This window comes from Bos grunniens, chromosome 19 (genome assembly GCF_055505025.1).
Source record: "Bos grunniens cultivar Pamir isolate PY7600 chromosome 19, Bosgru_T2T1.0, whole genome shotgun sequence".
Taxonomy (NCBI): Eukaryota; Metazoa; Chordata; class Mammalia; order Artiodactyla; family Bovidae; genus Bos; species Bos grunniens.
In genome coordinates this window covers 7,831,056-7,844,200 of record NC_141183.1, presented here as the reverse complement: position 1 = coordinate 7,844,200, position 13,145 = coordinate 7,831,056, and the positions used below count along the sequence as shown (strand labels likewise).

Here is a 13,145-nt window from a genome sequence, read left to right as displayed (position 1 = left end):
GAGTGTGGCATCCTTTGCGACAGGGGCCTTGCTCTGCCACCCGGCCAGGAGCCCCGCTCCCGAGTCCTCAAGTCCTGGTCTGCCCTTCCTCTCGCAGCCCCCATTCCCTACCCAAGCAGCGCTCTCCCAGAACCTTGGGGTTCATCACTCTGACCACAGCCTGCAGAAGCCACAGGATGGCTTCAAGACAAGAAAGACAGAGAAGGCAGACAGAGGTCTGTGCCCACAGCTGCCTCACGGGACAGGAGGAGGAGGGCTGAGGAGCCCTGCTTCCAGGCCAGCTTGGGACTGGGGTGGAAAATGCTGTTCAGCCCAGGCCTGAGGGTCAGGCTCAGAGGAGCAGGCCACACCGCAGCCCCAGGCCCTGCAGAAAAGCAAGGAGGTTGGACTGCTCTCAGACTCAGTGCAGAGAATGCCTGCCTTACCCCCACAGTTCTGCCGCCTGGGGAATTCTGCCCGCGAGGTGTGTCCTGGTGGCTGGAGTGGAAGTGCTCTCCCTGCCCTCTGGGCACTGGCCGGAGCTCACAGAAGGGTCCTGACCGTCCGGGCCTGTCTCTGCGGCTCCAGCGCTCCTGGCCCGAGGCCAAGTGGCAGTGCTTGCCAAAGGAGCAGTTAGGCTGTGTGTGGGGACGGGCCCAGCGGACAGTAGTGAGGCAGTCTGCAGCAGAGCGGGGCTCAGGATGTGAGGTGGGGCCCCACCTACTCCAACGAAAGTGAACAGCTGAGCGCGACAAAGACAAACCCCAGAGGCGCCCTTGCCCCGGGGTGATGTGTTTATTCCACACTCCTTGCTTACGTGCTCACAGGAAGGAGAGCTCGGGGTGCCCTGGGGTCCTGCAGGCTGAGGGAGGAGAGTCCACCTCCCTCCCCCTCCAGAGGCCCCGTCACAGCCCTCGCCCCCCAGGTCTGCAGCCCCAGGCCCTGCCTGTTACAGCCTGGGCTGCCCGCCGTGGGGTGAGGCCGCTCCAGGGGCTGGGTCAGACTTGCATGTCGCCCACATCCAGAGTGCAATGAAGATGAACTGGCTACACGCCACCCCTACCACATACACCTGGAAGAAGATGCGGTCAGCAGCCTCAGCCCAGCTCCTTCTGGACCCCTTCCCTGCTCCAGGGGCTTCTGTGTGGACAGGAAGAGTAAAAGAAGACGTACTGCACACTCTGCGTGTGCACAAGGGTGAACCCCAGAGTGCGAGTCTGTGTCCCCCTTCATCAGATTCACAACTAAGGGACATTCGGGTCTGGCCCCTTCTAGATCACCGTGAGTTGAAGAAATGCCCTCTGAGAGAGGCTGTGCAAGGCATAGCGTTTTCCTGTACTAAGTCACTTCAGTCGTGTCTGACTCTTTGTGACCCCGTGGACTGTAGCCTTCCAGGCTCCTCTGTCCATGGGATTCTCCAGGCAGGAATACTGGAGTGGGTTGCCATACTCTCCTCCAGAGGATCTTCCTGACCCAGGGATTGAACCCATGTCTCTTATGTCTCCTGCATTGGCAGGTGGGCTCTATACCCCCAGTGCCACCTGGGAAGCCCAGGGAGTCTGAAGTCACTGGGGCTTAGGGCGACTGGTTCTGCTCCCTGCTCCAGACCTACTGCTTGTGAGTGCAGCCACAGTGGAGTCCGGACAGCAGAGCCGGCCGAGAAGGGTGCAGGAACCTCTAAAGAGCCCGGTGACCTGCAGCCTCAGTCTGCCAGCTCTGCCCCTAGGCCTCCTCCTCCACCCCCCCAGGAAGGGGCCCCAGCCCCTGCCCACCTTCAGGGTTAGGCCCTGGCTTCCCGCGGTCGTGCTGCTCCCCATTCAGCGCTGGGCTGGGGCTGTCCTCTGCCCTGAGGTTGCCCCGGGCCAGAAGCCCGGTCAACAGCACAGCCTCGGTGGTGCTGACAAAGAGCAGCAGCAGCAGGACGGTGAAGTAGTAAACTGGAGAGGGGGCAGAGAAGAGCGGTCAGGAGCCAGGCCTGGCCTCACGGGCCCTGGGACCTGAGCAGAGGCACCCTAGCTCCAGTGACAGCAGGCGGGGGCAGAGTGAGGCAGACCCAGCACAGAGCGGCAAGGGCAGGGCCTTACCTAGCAGGGGGTTGCAGGAGGAGGAGCTGGGCAGGGCCTGTATCAGGGAGGAGTGGAAGACGAGGTAGCTGAGAAGCAGGGTCACCTTGTAGGCGATGCGCTCAGTGTGAAGGGGCAGCAGCCCCCCGCAAAGGTCAGCCAACAGCAGCGCCTCCCCAGGGACCAGGAGGGTTAAGATGGCCTTTAGTGCTGTGTTCTGCAGGCTCAACTGGAAGGAAGACGGGGCATTCCAGGGGGTGGGCATAGAAGAGTGAGGTCGTGGCCTCTGACTGTGCATCCCCAACACCCCCCTCAGCCCTTGGTAGCCATCTCCCAACTCACCGTCACCTGGAAGCAGGGTACCAGGTGCTGGGGCGGGATTTGGGTTTTCAGATCCTGAACCACGAACTCCCTCTTGACACTCACAATCTCGTTCACCGCGTGGACCTGGAACTCCAGCTCCGTCACTGAAGGGGGAGGGGTGAGAACGGTAAACTCAGAAAGAAAGACCCTGTGCCTGCATCTTTCCTGGCAGTAGGGGCAGGGACGGACTGGAGCCAGGGACGGCGGAGCCCGCTGATGATTGCTGGGGGCACACTTGGAAGCTGGTCTGTCCAGGGGCTTTCCAAACTGATTTTGCAATACCCCAAGTTTTCTCCACTTGGAGGAAGGGCCAGCTCAGATTCATAAAGTGAATTTTCATTGTAAAAATAAACGCACTTTGCACCACTTCACAGAGGGGCAGGGGACATGGTCACAGACTCACTCACCGGTATATCATCTCACACCTGAAATACTAGGATGTTTCCAGGAGTGAGGCTGCAGCAGCCTGCGCCTCTGGGCTGGACACAAGTGTGCAGTTCGGCCCTGGCTGTCGGCCCAGAACTGTTGCTCTGGGGGTGGGGGAAGAAGACTGGAGGGGCCCACAGCCTACAGCAGGGGAGGACCAGGAGATGTGACCGCTATTTGAGTGGGACATATGGAGTGAAAGAAGCGTGCCCAGCTCCCCTAAGCCGGGGGGTGGCCGGGTGTGACCCCAGGCCTGGTCCCCCAGGTCAGGTGTTTGCTGGGGGCCAGAGGCTTCCCCTCCCCTCTCCCCTCATCCCCCACAGCACCAGTGTTGCTGAAAGCGAAGAAGGTGAGGTGGCAGTCGCTCTGGTCCCTGGGGAAGTGGAAGAGCTCAAAGTCGCAGTTGGTCTCCGTGGTGAGGGCTAGGTCGAACTCGATGTGGCCGTCCCTGTCTACGCGGGCCTGCGGGCTCTTGTCCTGCCAATTCACCCAGAGGCTGCAGAGGGACAGACACCCCTCAGAAGGGGGAGGTGGGGGGACCCCAGCATGTTCCCAGCTGCTGCTCACTGCCCTTGGGGTTCTGGAAGGTAGGGCACCATAGTGCACGGTGGTCTGGCGGGGCCACCAGGAGGGGGATATTCAGTAAAAGGACCTCCCGGCTCCAGATGAGTAATAGACAAGGCTGCGCCTGGCCCGTGCCAGGGAAAACAACCCCCGCCTCACTTACGCCTCCCGAACAGTGAGTCTCGACATCCAGAGTACATCCCAGGGCAGCATGACTGGGTTCCGCTGGTGCCCAGTTGAGTTCAAGGCCAGGCGTGTGTTCAGCCAGGACTGGGGACACAAGGATGCTACTAAGGCTCCCACTGTCCGTGTATATGTGCCCCTGGGCTTAGCAGGTTGACAAAGGCCAGTACGTCTGTGCTGGACTCACAGGGGTCTCTCCCTTCCTCAGCCCCCACCCGTCATGGATGCTCACCAGCCGAAGCAGCAATGTGGAGGACACCGTGTACCGAAGGATGTCCTGGGGGAGGGGAATAGCGTGTCACCTCGGGGGTGGGCACTGTGGCAAGAAGGCAGGAGACCCTGGCGTTCACTAGGCTGAGCCCTGTTCCATCTCCAGCTCAGTTCTTGGGGCCCCCCGGGTCCTCAGGACACTTACCACGCTGAATACGTTGGACACAAACACCTGCACATCCACCACCAGGGGCTTGCTTCCGTTGTTCGGAATCTGGATGGGGTCCGGAACCTCCTGGGGTGAGTTGAGGTTGGAGGAGGATGGCCAGTCTGAAGGGTGGAGGTCGAGGTCACCCTGTGCCTTGGGACCCAAATCCCAAAGCTCAAGGCCTTATGGTCTCTACCTACCGAATGCCGGCACGCTAAAGCCCTGCTGCTGAGCCAAAGGCTGAGTGGTTCCGAGCCTGAGGAAGGTGAGATGCAGCAGGAGCCGCAGGGCCATCATGAGAGGCTATGCGGGGGGACTGGATGGAGCAGCAGCGCCTAGGCTACAACCTCTATTTCAGTCACTTCTCTGGGAGACTGGGCAGTCGGTTGGAGGCAGCTGTTTTGGGCAACGACCCTGGAGCCTTAGACTCGGCACACCTGCACCCCAGGTTCCGCAAACACCGAAAGACAAAGCTCAGGACCCAGCCCCACCCAACTTGCATCTGCCCAGGCTTCCAGGCCTGCACTCCATTTCCCCCACCTGGAACCAGTTTTCACATTCAAGACTCACCAAGCAGACGAGGCAAGCATGGGACCCCTGCTTAAACACACACACACCTTTCCCTGACAAAGTCCTTCCAATCTGGGCAGGTGCAACCTGGGTTTCCACAGCAGGCACTTGCCTGGCTAAGCACCCAAACCCTTACCACAGCGCTCTGTGCCCAGCCATGTGAAGGTGGCACACCCTTGAGGGTTTCCCTGCCTCTCCTCAATTTATTTCCTCCTCAAACTAATTTCACGTCAAAGGCCTTGGCTCAAGGACTCCAGAAGTGGGGCAAACCTGGGAACAGCTAGGGGCTCGCTTCTGACCAAAGCCCCTGGGGTATTTCTGCTCCCTGTAGGATTCTCAGGCTGCCCCAGGCCAGCAGTGCCTTAGAAACACCACTGTGTACCCTAGAGCAGGACTGATGGCTGTGGGGGTGACTTTCCTAACCTAAGGATAAACCCGCCTTGGAGACCAGGTCCCAGACAGCTGCAGGGAGGGAAGGAAACTCAAGGGCTGAAGGTGGTCAGGCGCTGATCTGGTTGGCGTGACTCCATAGAGCCTCAGAGAGCTGGCAACAGGCGAGGACCCGCCACACGCCTGCACACAAACGCTAATGGGAACACACACCGTGTCCAGGTCCGCCAAGTCTGTTGTCGTTTGACTTGTCCAGCATGCTCTGACAGCTTGCTTTTGTGCCGCTCACTGGCAGCTGCCGTTTCCTCGATTTATATACACCTGGCGCGTCCAGATGGCCACGTGCAAAGAGCCTTAGGTCATCTTAGGTCGTCACACGCTCCCCAGTATCCATTAGGGGTTTCTAGGCGGATGTTAACTCTGCTGCCTTCAGTGCAGGCCCCTCTCTTGTACTCATCCATCCAGAGCTCCCCTGGGAAGTCCCAGAGGCTTCTCACCATGGAGCCTGGGGCCCCTGAGACAGGCACAGACAGCGCGCCACAGCACGTGGAATGGTTTGCACGTTTTATTAACAAATGAATTTCCCTCCACGATCCCCCAACCTCTGACTCCAATCTTTCAATACCCAAGCATACCCCCTAAGTGCCCTTAGGTCAAATTAACTGTCAAGATGCCTTTGGGGGCCTTTGGGGTCCTTCCGGGACAGGTCGGGGACGTGGCTGGACGACTGGCCGCGGAGAGGCGCCGGCACAGGGGCGCGACGCACACGCGGCGCGAGGCTCTGCGCGGGGCGTGGCGCAACAGGCCCGCGCAGATCTCTCGGAAACCCTTGCGGAAGTGCTTGGAGACGAGAGCGTAGACGATGGGGTTGACACAGGAGTTGGCATAGGAGACCAGGTGCGAGAGGATGCGCAGCGCGTAAGTGGCGCGCGTAAGAGGGAAGCGGCCGAACCACACGCAGAGGATCAGCGTGTGGTGAGGCATCCAGCAGAGGCAGAAGAGCGCGGCCACGATGATGATCATGCGTGTCACCTTACGCTTGGCGCGCCGGGCGCCCGAGCCGGCGGTCGCCGGGTCGACGGCGCGCCAGAGGTAGCGCAGGGTGCGCGCGTAGGTCAGGCCGAGCACCAGGACCGGCAGCAGATAGCTGACGACGAAGGTGCAGAGGTCCATGGCGCGGCGGCGCGGCGCGCTCCACGCCGGGTGGCACACGGTCAGGTTGGCTAACCGGGACTGGCGATAGTAACTCAGGTACGGCGCGGAGAAGAGCAGCGAGAGCCCCCAGACGAGACTGATGGCCGCCATCGCGTTGCGAGGCGTGCGCAGCTCGCGGGAGTGCAGTGGATAGCGGATGGCCAGATACCTGCGGGTCAGGCCAGAAAGCGAGACGTCGGGTGAGCCAGCGGGATTCGCGGGAGCCAGGCCGGACCCCTCCACCTCGAGTCCCACACTCACCGTCCGGGAAGTTCTCTAGCGCAGCGTAACGCCGCACAAGCCCAGAGGGCGACATCGAGCATCCCATCCCGGACACCCTCAGCCGCGCCCACCCGTGGGGCGTGACTCTGGAGCAGGAAAGGCTACTCATTTGTTCTTTCTGAGACTACGACCACTGTCAGACTCCACCCGGGCGGACACCCCCAAGATTAAACCGGCTTCGGGGTTCTGGCAGGCTGTGATTACTCACCAGTGATGTTGCCCTCAGAGGTAGGACCCAGGCGCTGAGGCTCTAAGATACAGCCTGGTGACACCTCAGGCAAGGTACAGAGGGGATTTCTTAGAGAACCCGGCGCTAGCCTATCGGAACTGACATACTTAGTGCTCAGTGGAACTGGGGGCGGGGCGCTGGTGCATGGGGAATGTGGCTTCACCTCTTTGCCTGTCCAAGGAAGGAACCTGAGGATGGAGGGGGCCAGGGAGGTAGCAGAATCAGACCAGGATTCCCACCCCAGGAATCATCCCGGTGTCCTTCCAAGCTTCAGCATTCAGCGGGACCCTTGGGCCCACTCTTCTCCTGCCCTTGACTCCAGGCCTATTGGTAGGGCGCAGAGGTGGGGTGGGGTAGGGTGGGACCAACCTAGGGCCCTTGGGGCGGGCTTGTTTGGAGTTTGGCGTGGGCCCTCACAAAGGACCCAGATTCTGCAGTTGGAGCCAGAGTAGACTGTGCCGAGCAAACTGTAGTTTGGAGGCCAGTGAGGTGGAGGTGCCTGAGCTTGACGAGAGGAGACAGACGGCTGGCTTCAGGCACAGGGTTACAGGATAGGCCACTCTGAGCGAATCACTTATAAAGCTGGTTTGGTCTGTAAACTGGGCACAGCAATCCTTCCTGTCCCAGCCTCCCAAGGGGCCTTGACCCTCAAATGAAACTCAGCATGGGAAAGCGCTTCAAACCCGGAAAGGCCATTCTTTATCAGACAGCGAAGGGCTGGAGAGCTGAGGTCCTGAGTCCCTGAGGAGCCTGGAGTCCCTGAGGAGGCACCTAACAGAGGGACACCAAGGTCCCCCATTCTTCCTCCTCGTTTTCCTCCAACACACCTGCTTGTCTTTCACTCCCTCCTGGTGCCCCTTCCTTCCTAGCCTTCTCTCTCTCCTCTCTGCACATCTCTCCTTGACCCTCAAGTTCAGCCCCCTTCCTCAGCTCTAGCCTGTGTGCGCGACCCCCTGGGATGCCAGCTCACCGGTCCAGGGAGACGGCGGCCAGCGTGAAGCTGCTGGCGTGCATGGTGAGGAAGATGAGGAAGTGCACCGCCTTGCAAAGCAGCGATCCGAACACCCAGTCGTCCAGGGTGTAGATGGTGGCCTGGAAGGGCACGCAGCACACGATGAAACACAGGTCGGCCACGCCCAGATTGAGAATGAACAGGTTGGTTGTGCTGACCGCCTGGCCACCGCGAAGCAGCACGGCCAGCACCAGTGCGTTGCCTACGGTGCCCACGAGGAAGATGAGCGCAAAGAGCGTGGGCACGATGACCGCCTCAGGCTGCCAGCTGCTCCCGCCTCCCGCCTCGCTCGTGTCCTCGGTGTCCAGGCCACCCGAGCCATTCATGGTGCCGCCGCCCCGGGGCTGCCTGGGCTCCGGCAGCCGTCTGGGTCCCGGCGAGCGCGCAGCTCCGGGGGCTCCAGCCGCTGCAGCACCCGGCGCGACTCGGCGGAGCTGCGAGCGGAGTGATCTCCGCGGCTGGGGCAGAAGTGGGTGCGCGGGGATCAAGGGGAGGAGCGAGCCGCCGAAGGGGGGGTGATCCCGCTGGCGGCCGACCGCGCCGGGGGAAGGGCTGCCCAGGGGCCCCGGCGCGCCCTGGCCAAGGCACAAGCAGCCCACCCCGGGGTCGAGGGCCGAGCGCGTTCCTGCTCCCTGGCCCTCCGGCTTCGTCGGCGCGCTCCAGCCTCCGGCTGCAAGCTGTGCCGAGCTGAGCAGCGAACCGGCCTCCGGGGCAGATGCCGGAGGAACCGACCGCTGGGACCTGTGGGCGCGCCTCTGTGCTTCTCTGCAGCCTGGCGGGCGCGCCGGACCTCCCGGGGCAGGCTGGCAGGCGTCCTCCAGAGAGTTCCAGGTGCCCCCTAAGGTGTGGATGTGGGGGTAACGAGGAGTGGGGGCGGATTGGGTAGAGGGCTGCAGTTTTCCCGACCTGGCGAGTGGGATGCCATTGCCGCGTGCTCCACGCCTCTTCCCGCTTTTAATTCCCAGCAGCATCGCGCCTCACAGGAACCCCAGGGAAGAGACGAGGGAAAGGTGGAAGGATTTCGTTCCCTTCTCTCCCGCACTGAGCGTTTCCCACTGCGGTTCAGTCCAGTAAAAGTTTACTGAGCATCTCCTGTGTGTCAGGCTCCGTTCCCAGCGCCCTGCCTCCGTTTCCTCAATATTACAGTATGGGCTAATAACACCTTCTAGAGGGCTCTGATGAGAATGGGAGGTGTGTGTGTGAGACCTGAGGCCAGTTGGTAGAATCTGAATGAATCGAAGTCTTCTCTTTTTCCTTACTCTATCCAGATATCCAACAAGGGGAAATAAAAGGGAAACACAAAACAGCAGAACTGAGACTTCTCCAGTGGTCCTGTAGTTAAGACTCCACACCAGTGCAGGCGGCCAGGGTCACGGAACTCAGATCCCTCGTGCCACATCGAAGAGGGGCACAGCCAAATTAAACAAACCAACCACAGCAGAGTTATTGATATGCATCAGCAGCGTTTTCTGAGATAGCCAGGAGGGTGTTTAAGTTGCAAAAACACTTAAATATTTATTTATGATGTTGACATGGTGGTGGTTTAGTCGCTAAGTCGTGTCTGACCCTTTGTGACCCCATGGACTGTAGCCTGCCAGGCTCCTCTGTCCATGGGATTCTCCAGGCAAGAATACTGGAGTGGGGTGCCATTTCCTTCCCGACCCGGGAATTGAACCCAGGTCTCCTGCATTTCAGGCAGATGATTTACCAACTGAGCTATGAGGGAAGCCCCTCAGATAGATGTTGACATACTAAGCATCAAAAGTTTGTGACCCGGAATCATGACTGTTTCTACATAACTTTAAAATTGGGTTTGAACATCACCACCTTCTGCAGCTTAACCTCTGCTTCACTTTTCCTTGCCCTGTTCCTGCTGTTTAGTCACTAACTCGGGTCTCATCTTTTGCGACCCATAGACTGTAGCCCACCAGGCTCCTCTGTCTGTTGGGTTTTCCAGGCAAGACTATTGGAGTGGGTTGCCATTTCCTTCTCCAGTCCTGTTCCTGGGGTCCTAGTCAAAAACTTCCTTTTTCCACTCCCCCTCACCCAGAACCTCAGCCTCAGGAGCCCAGCTGCTTGCTCCTCTCGGTAAGAAAACCTTATTTACACCTCTGCCCTGCCTGCTTATTCATGGATTAGGAAGATAACAACCGTTCGTTTTTCTGAGATGCTTGCCATTAATTTATTCAATACACACTTGTAGAGCACCTACTTATTTCCGGGCACTGTTCTGGGTCCTCAGGATTTACCAGTGCTCTACTAAGACCAAGGCCCTTCGTGAGCTTCTTTTCTAGCAGGGGAGAGAGACAATAAATGTAACTCAAGTTATTATTCAGTTGATAAGTACTTGCAGGAAAAGTAAATTATAGAGTGAGGGAATTAGGAGTACTGGAGTGGTGGTAATGGTGCAATTGAAGATGGGGTGGTCAAGCAGACCTCATTAAGAAGGTAACATTTAAGCAAAGACTTGGATGAGGAGACGGGGCTAGCCTAGCTGATATCTAAGGAACTTGAATTCCGGATGGAACAGCCAGTGCAAAGGCCCTAAAGCAGGAGTGTGTCTGTGTCCCTAAGCAAGGAGGGGGTACGGCTTCAGTTGAATGAACAAAGAGATTGGTAGGAGAGAACATGAGAGGCATAGCATGCAGGATTTTTTCCATTGTGAAGAAGGCTTCTAGTCTGAGTAAAAAGAGAAGCCGTGGCAGTTTTGACTAGAGCACTAACATTGATCTGACTTTTTTAAAAAAAGGCTTTATTGAAATATAATTCACACACCATGGAGTTTACTCATATACAGTGTTTATTTGCTCTTTAGTATAGTCACTAAGTTGTGCAAACACCACAATCTTAGGACATTTTTGCTCCCGCCAAAAGAAATCACCTCAACCCTAGCCCACCACTCTTTCTGTCACTGTGTATACAGTCTCTTTTCCAGCCACCCATGGGATTTTCCAGGCCATTTTCTCTCCCAGGGGCTCTTCCCTACCCAGGGACCAAACCCAAGTCTCTTGGGTCTTGTGCTTTGCAGGCAGACTGTTTACCACTTGAGCCTTTAGGGAAGCTCTAAAAGGTTCTTGCTGTCAATTACAGGTTGGAGTTTCTGGAAGGGCATTTTCTTTTCCTGATAAGCGCTCCTACACTAGCCCTGAACTTCCCTCGGGCTCCTCTTCCCCACTTCAATCTATAGCTTTACCTGTTCATTCATTATATGAATGAAATCACACAACATGTGACCTTTTGTGTATAACTTCTTTCACTTAGCCTAATTTTTCAAGATTCATCTGTAATGTATCAGTACTTCATTCCTTTTTATGGGCAACTATTGTCCCATTGTGTAATAATTACATTTTATTTATCCATTTCATTTGTTGATAGACATTTAGGAGACTTTTTTTCCCCCTTCTTTTTTTCCCCCACCGCCATGTAGGATCTCAGTTCCCTAACCAGAGATGATTGAACCAGTGCCCCCTGCTGGTTCAGAGCAGGAAGTTCAGAGTCTTAACCACTGGACGGCCAGGGAAGTCCCAGACTGACTTTTTAAAAAAATTATTTATTTTTTTACTTTGCTGACAAAGGTCCCTCTAGTCAAAGCTATGGTTTTTCCAGTAGTCAGGTATGGATGTGAGAGTTGGACTATAAAGAAAGCTGAGTGCCAAAGAATTGATGTTTTTGAACTGTGGTGTTGGAGAAGACTCTTGAGAGTCCCTTGGACTGCAAGGAGGCCCAACCAGTCCATCCTAAAGGAAATCAGTCCTGAATATTCATTGGAAGGACTGATGCTGAAGCTGAAACTCCAATACTTTGGCCACCTGATGCGAAGAACTGGAAAAGACCGTGATGCTGGGAAAGACTGAAGGCAGAAAGAGAAGGGAACGACAGAGGATGAGATAGATGGATGGCATCACTGACTCGATGGACATGAGTTTGAGCAAGCTCTGGGAGTTGGTGATGGACAGGGAAGCCTGGCGTGCTTCAGTCCATGGGGTCGTAGAGTCGGACACGACTGAGCAACTGAACTGATAATTTATTTTTTAATTAAAAAAAAAACTTTGGCCATATTGTATGGCTTGTAGGATCTTTAGTTCTCCAACCAAGGATTGAACCCATGCTCTTGGCAGTGAAAGTATAGAGACCTAACCACTGGACTACTAGGGAATTCCCTAGAAATTATTTTTAGTCATGGTAAAATATAAAAACCACAGTTTTCCACCTTAAATATTTTGTGTGCAGTCAGTAGTGTTAAGAATATTCACATTGGTGTGCAACCAATCTCCAGAACTTTTTGATCTTGCAAAACTGAGACTCTATACACATTAAACACTATCTCGCCATTTCCCTTTCCTGCAGCCCCTGGCAACCACCATTCTACTTTCTATGGATTTCACTACGCTACATACCTCATATAAGTGGAATCCTACCATGTCTGTCTTTTGGTGACTGGCTTACTTAGCACAATATTTTCAAACTTCAATCATGTTGTAGCAGTATCAGAATTTCCTTCCTTTTTAAGGCTGAATAATATTCCATTGTAGGGATTAGACCATATTTTGCTTATTCCTTGAGGGCCACTGAGTTTCTTCCATCTGTTGGCTATTGTTAATAATGCTGGTATAACCGTGGGTGTACAAATATCTCAAGACCCTGCCTTTAGTTCTTTTGGACATATACCCAGAAGTGGAATTGCTGGAGCATATGGTAATTCTTTTAATTTTCTGAGGAGCTGCCACACTGTCTTCCACTGTGGATGTACCACTTTATGTTTGCACTAAAAGTGCAGTAGTTACACTTTCTCCATATCCTCACCAATATGTTATTTTCTAGTACTGTTATTTAAAAAACAGTACTCTTGCCTGAAAAATCCCATGGCTGGAGGAGCCTGGTAGGCTGCAGGAGCCTGGTAGGCTGCAGTCCATGCGGTCGCGAAGAGTCGGACACAACTGAGCGACTTCCCTTTCACTTTTCACTTCCATGCATTGGAGAAGGAAATGGCAACCCACTCCAGTGTTCTTGCCTGGAGAATCCCAGGGACGGGGGAGCCTGATGGGCTGCCGTCTATGGGGTTGCACAGAGTCGGACACAACGGAAGCGACTTAGCAGCAGCAGCAGCAGCAGCCCTTCTAATGGATGTAAGGTGATGGCTCATGGTGGTTTTGATTTGCATTTCCCTAATGATTAGTGCCTACCACCTGGAGGCTCAGATGGTAAAGAATCCGCCCCTCAATGCAGGAGACTGGGTTCAATCCCTGGGTTGGGAAGATCCCCTGGAGAAAGGAATGGCAACCCACTCCAGTATTCTTGCCTGGGAAATCCCATGGGCAGAGGAACCTGGTGGGCTACAGTCCATGGGGTCGCAAAGAGTCAGACACAACTGTGTGACTAACACTCTCCTTTCTAATGATTACTGCAGACTTACTTCAAAAATACACCATTTCATTTAGTCTTTGCAACAGGCCTAATTGGAGCTTCTCTGGT

At 55.8% G+C, this 13,145-nt stretch overlaps 2 protein-coding genes across 2 annotated transcripts; both read right to left on the bottom strand.

The window, feature by feature from the left end:
* Positions 1–762: 762 nt before the first annotated feature.
* On the bottom strand, positions 763–4,427 carry ZACN (zinc activated ion channel). Its single transcript, XM_086356248.1, has 9 exons — positions 4,197–4,427; positions 3,994–4,118; positions 3,811–3,855; positions 3,559–3,665; positions 3,158–3,327; positions 2,385–2,509; positions 2,064–2,271; positions 1,752–1,916; positions 763–1,119 (listed from the first exon to the last, which is right to left on the bottom strand). Exons 1-9 carry the CDS (start codon positions 4,291–4,293, stop codon positions 929–931), a joined length of 1,233 nt encoding a protein of 410 aa, XP_086212374.1. The 5' UTR covers positions 4,294–4,427; the 3' UTR covers positions 763–928.
* Positions 4,428–5,508: 1,081 nt separating this feature from the next.
* Positions 5,509–8,660, bottom strand: GALR2 (galanin receptor 2). Its single transcript, XM_086356243.1, has 2 exons — positions 7,632–8,660; positions 5,509–6,319 (listed from the first exon to the last, which is right to left on the bottom strand). Exons 1-2 carry the CDS (start codon positions 8,642–8,644, stop codon positions 5,605–5,607), a joined length of 1,728 nt encoding a protein of 575 aa, XP_086212369.1. The 5' UTR covers positions 8,645–8,660; the 3' UTR covers positions 5,509–5,604.
* Positions 8,661–13,145: the final 4,485 nt, after the last annotated feature.

Excerpts from the sequence above, each read along its gene's own strand:
- ZACN (XM_086356248.1), bottom strand. The coding sequence starts at position 4,293 with ATGATGGCCCTGCGGCTCCTGCTGCATCTCACCTTCCTCAGGCTCGGA. Across the intron at positions 4,119-4,196 it reads CTTTAGCGTGCCGGCATTCG|ACTGGCCATCCTCCTCCAAC; the intron begins GTAGGTAGAGAC and ends TCCACCCTTCAG. Across the intron at positions 3,666-3,810 it reads CCACATTGCTGCTTCGGCTG|TCCTGGCTGAACACACGCCT; the intron begins GTGAGCATCCAT and ends TTGTGTCCCCAG.
- GALR2 (XM_086356243.1), bottom strand. The coding sequence starts at position 8,644 with ATGCTGCTGGGAATTAAAAGCGGGAAGAGGCGTGGAGCACGCGGCAAT. Across the intron at positions 6,320-7,631 it reads GCCGCCGTCTCCCTGGACCG|GTATCTGGCCATCCGCTATC; the intron begins GTGAGCTGGCAT and ends CCTGACCCGCAG.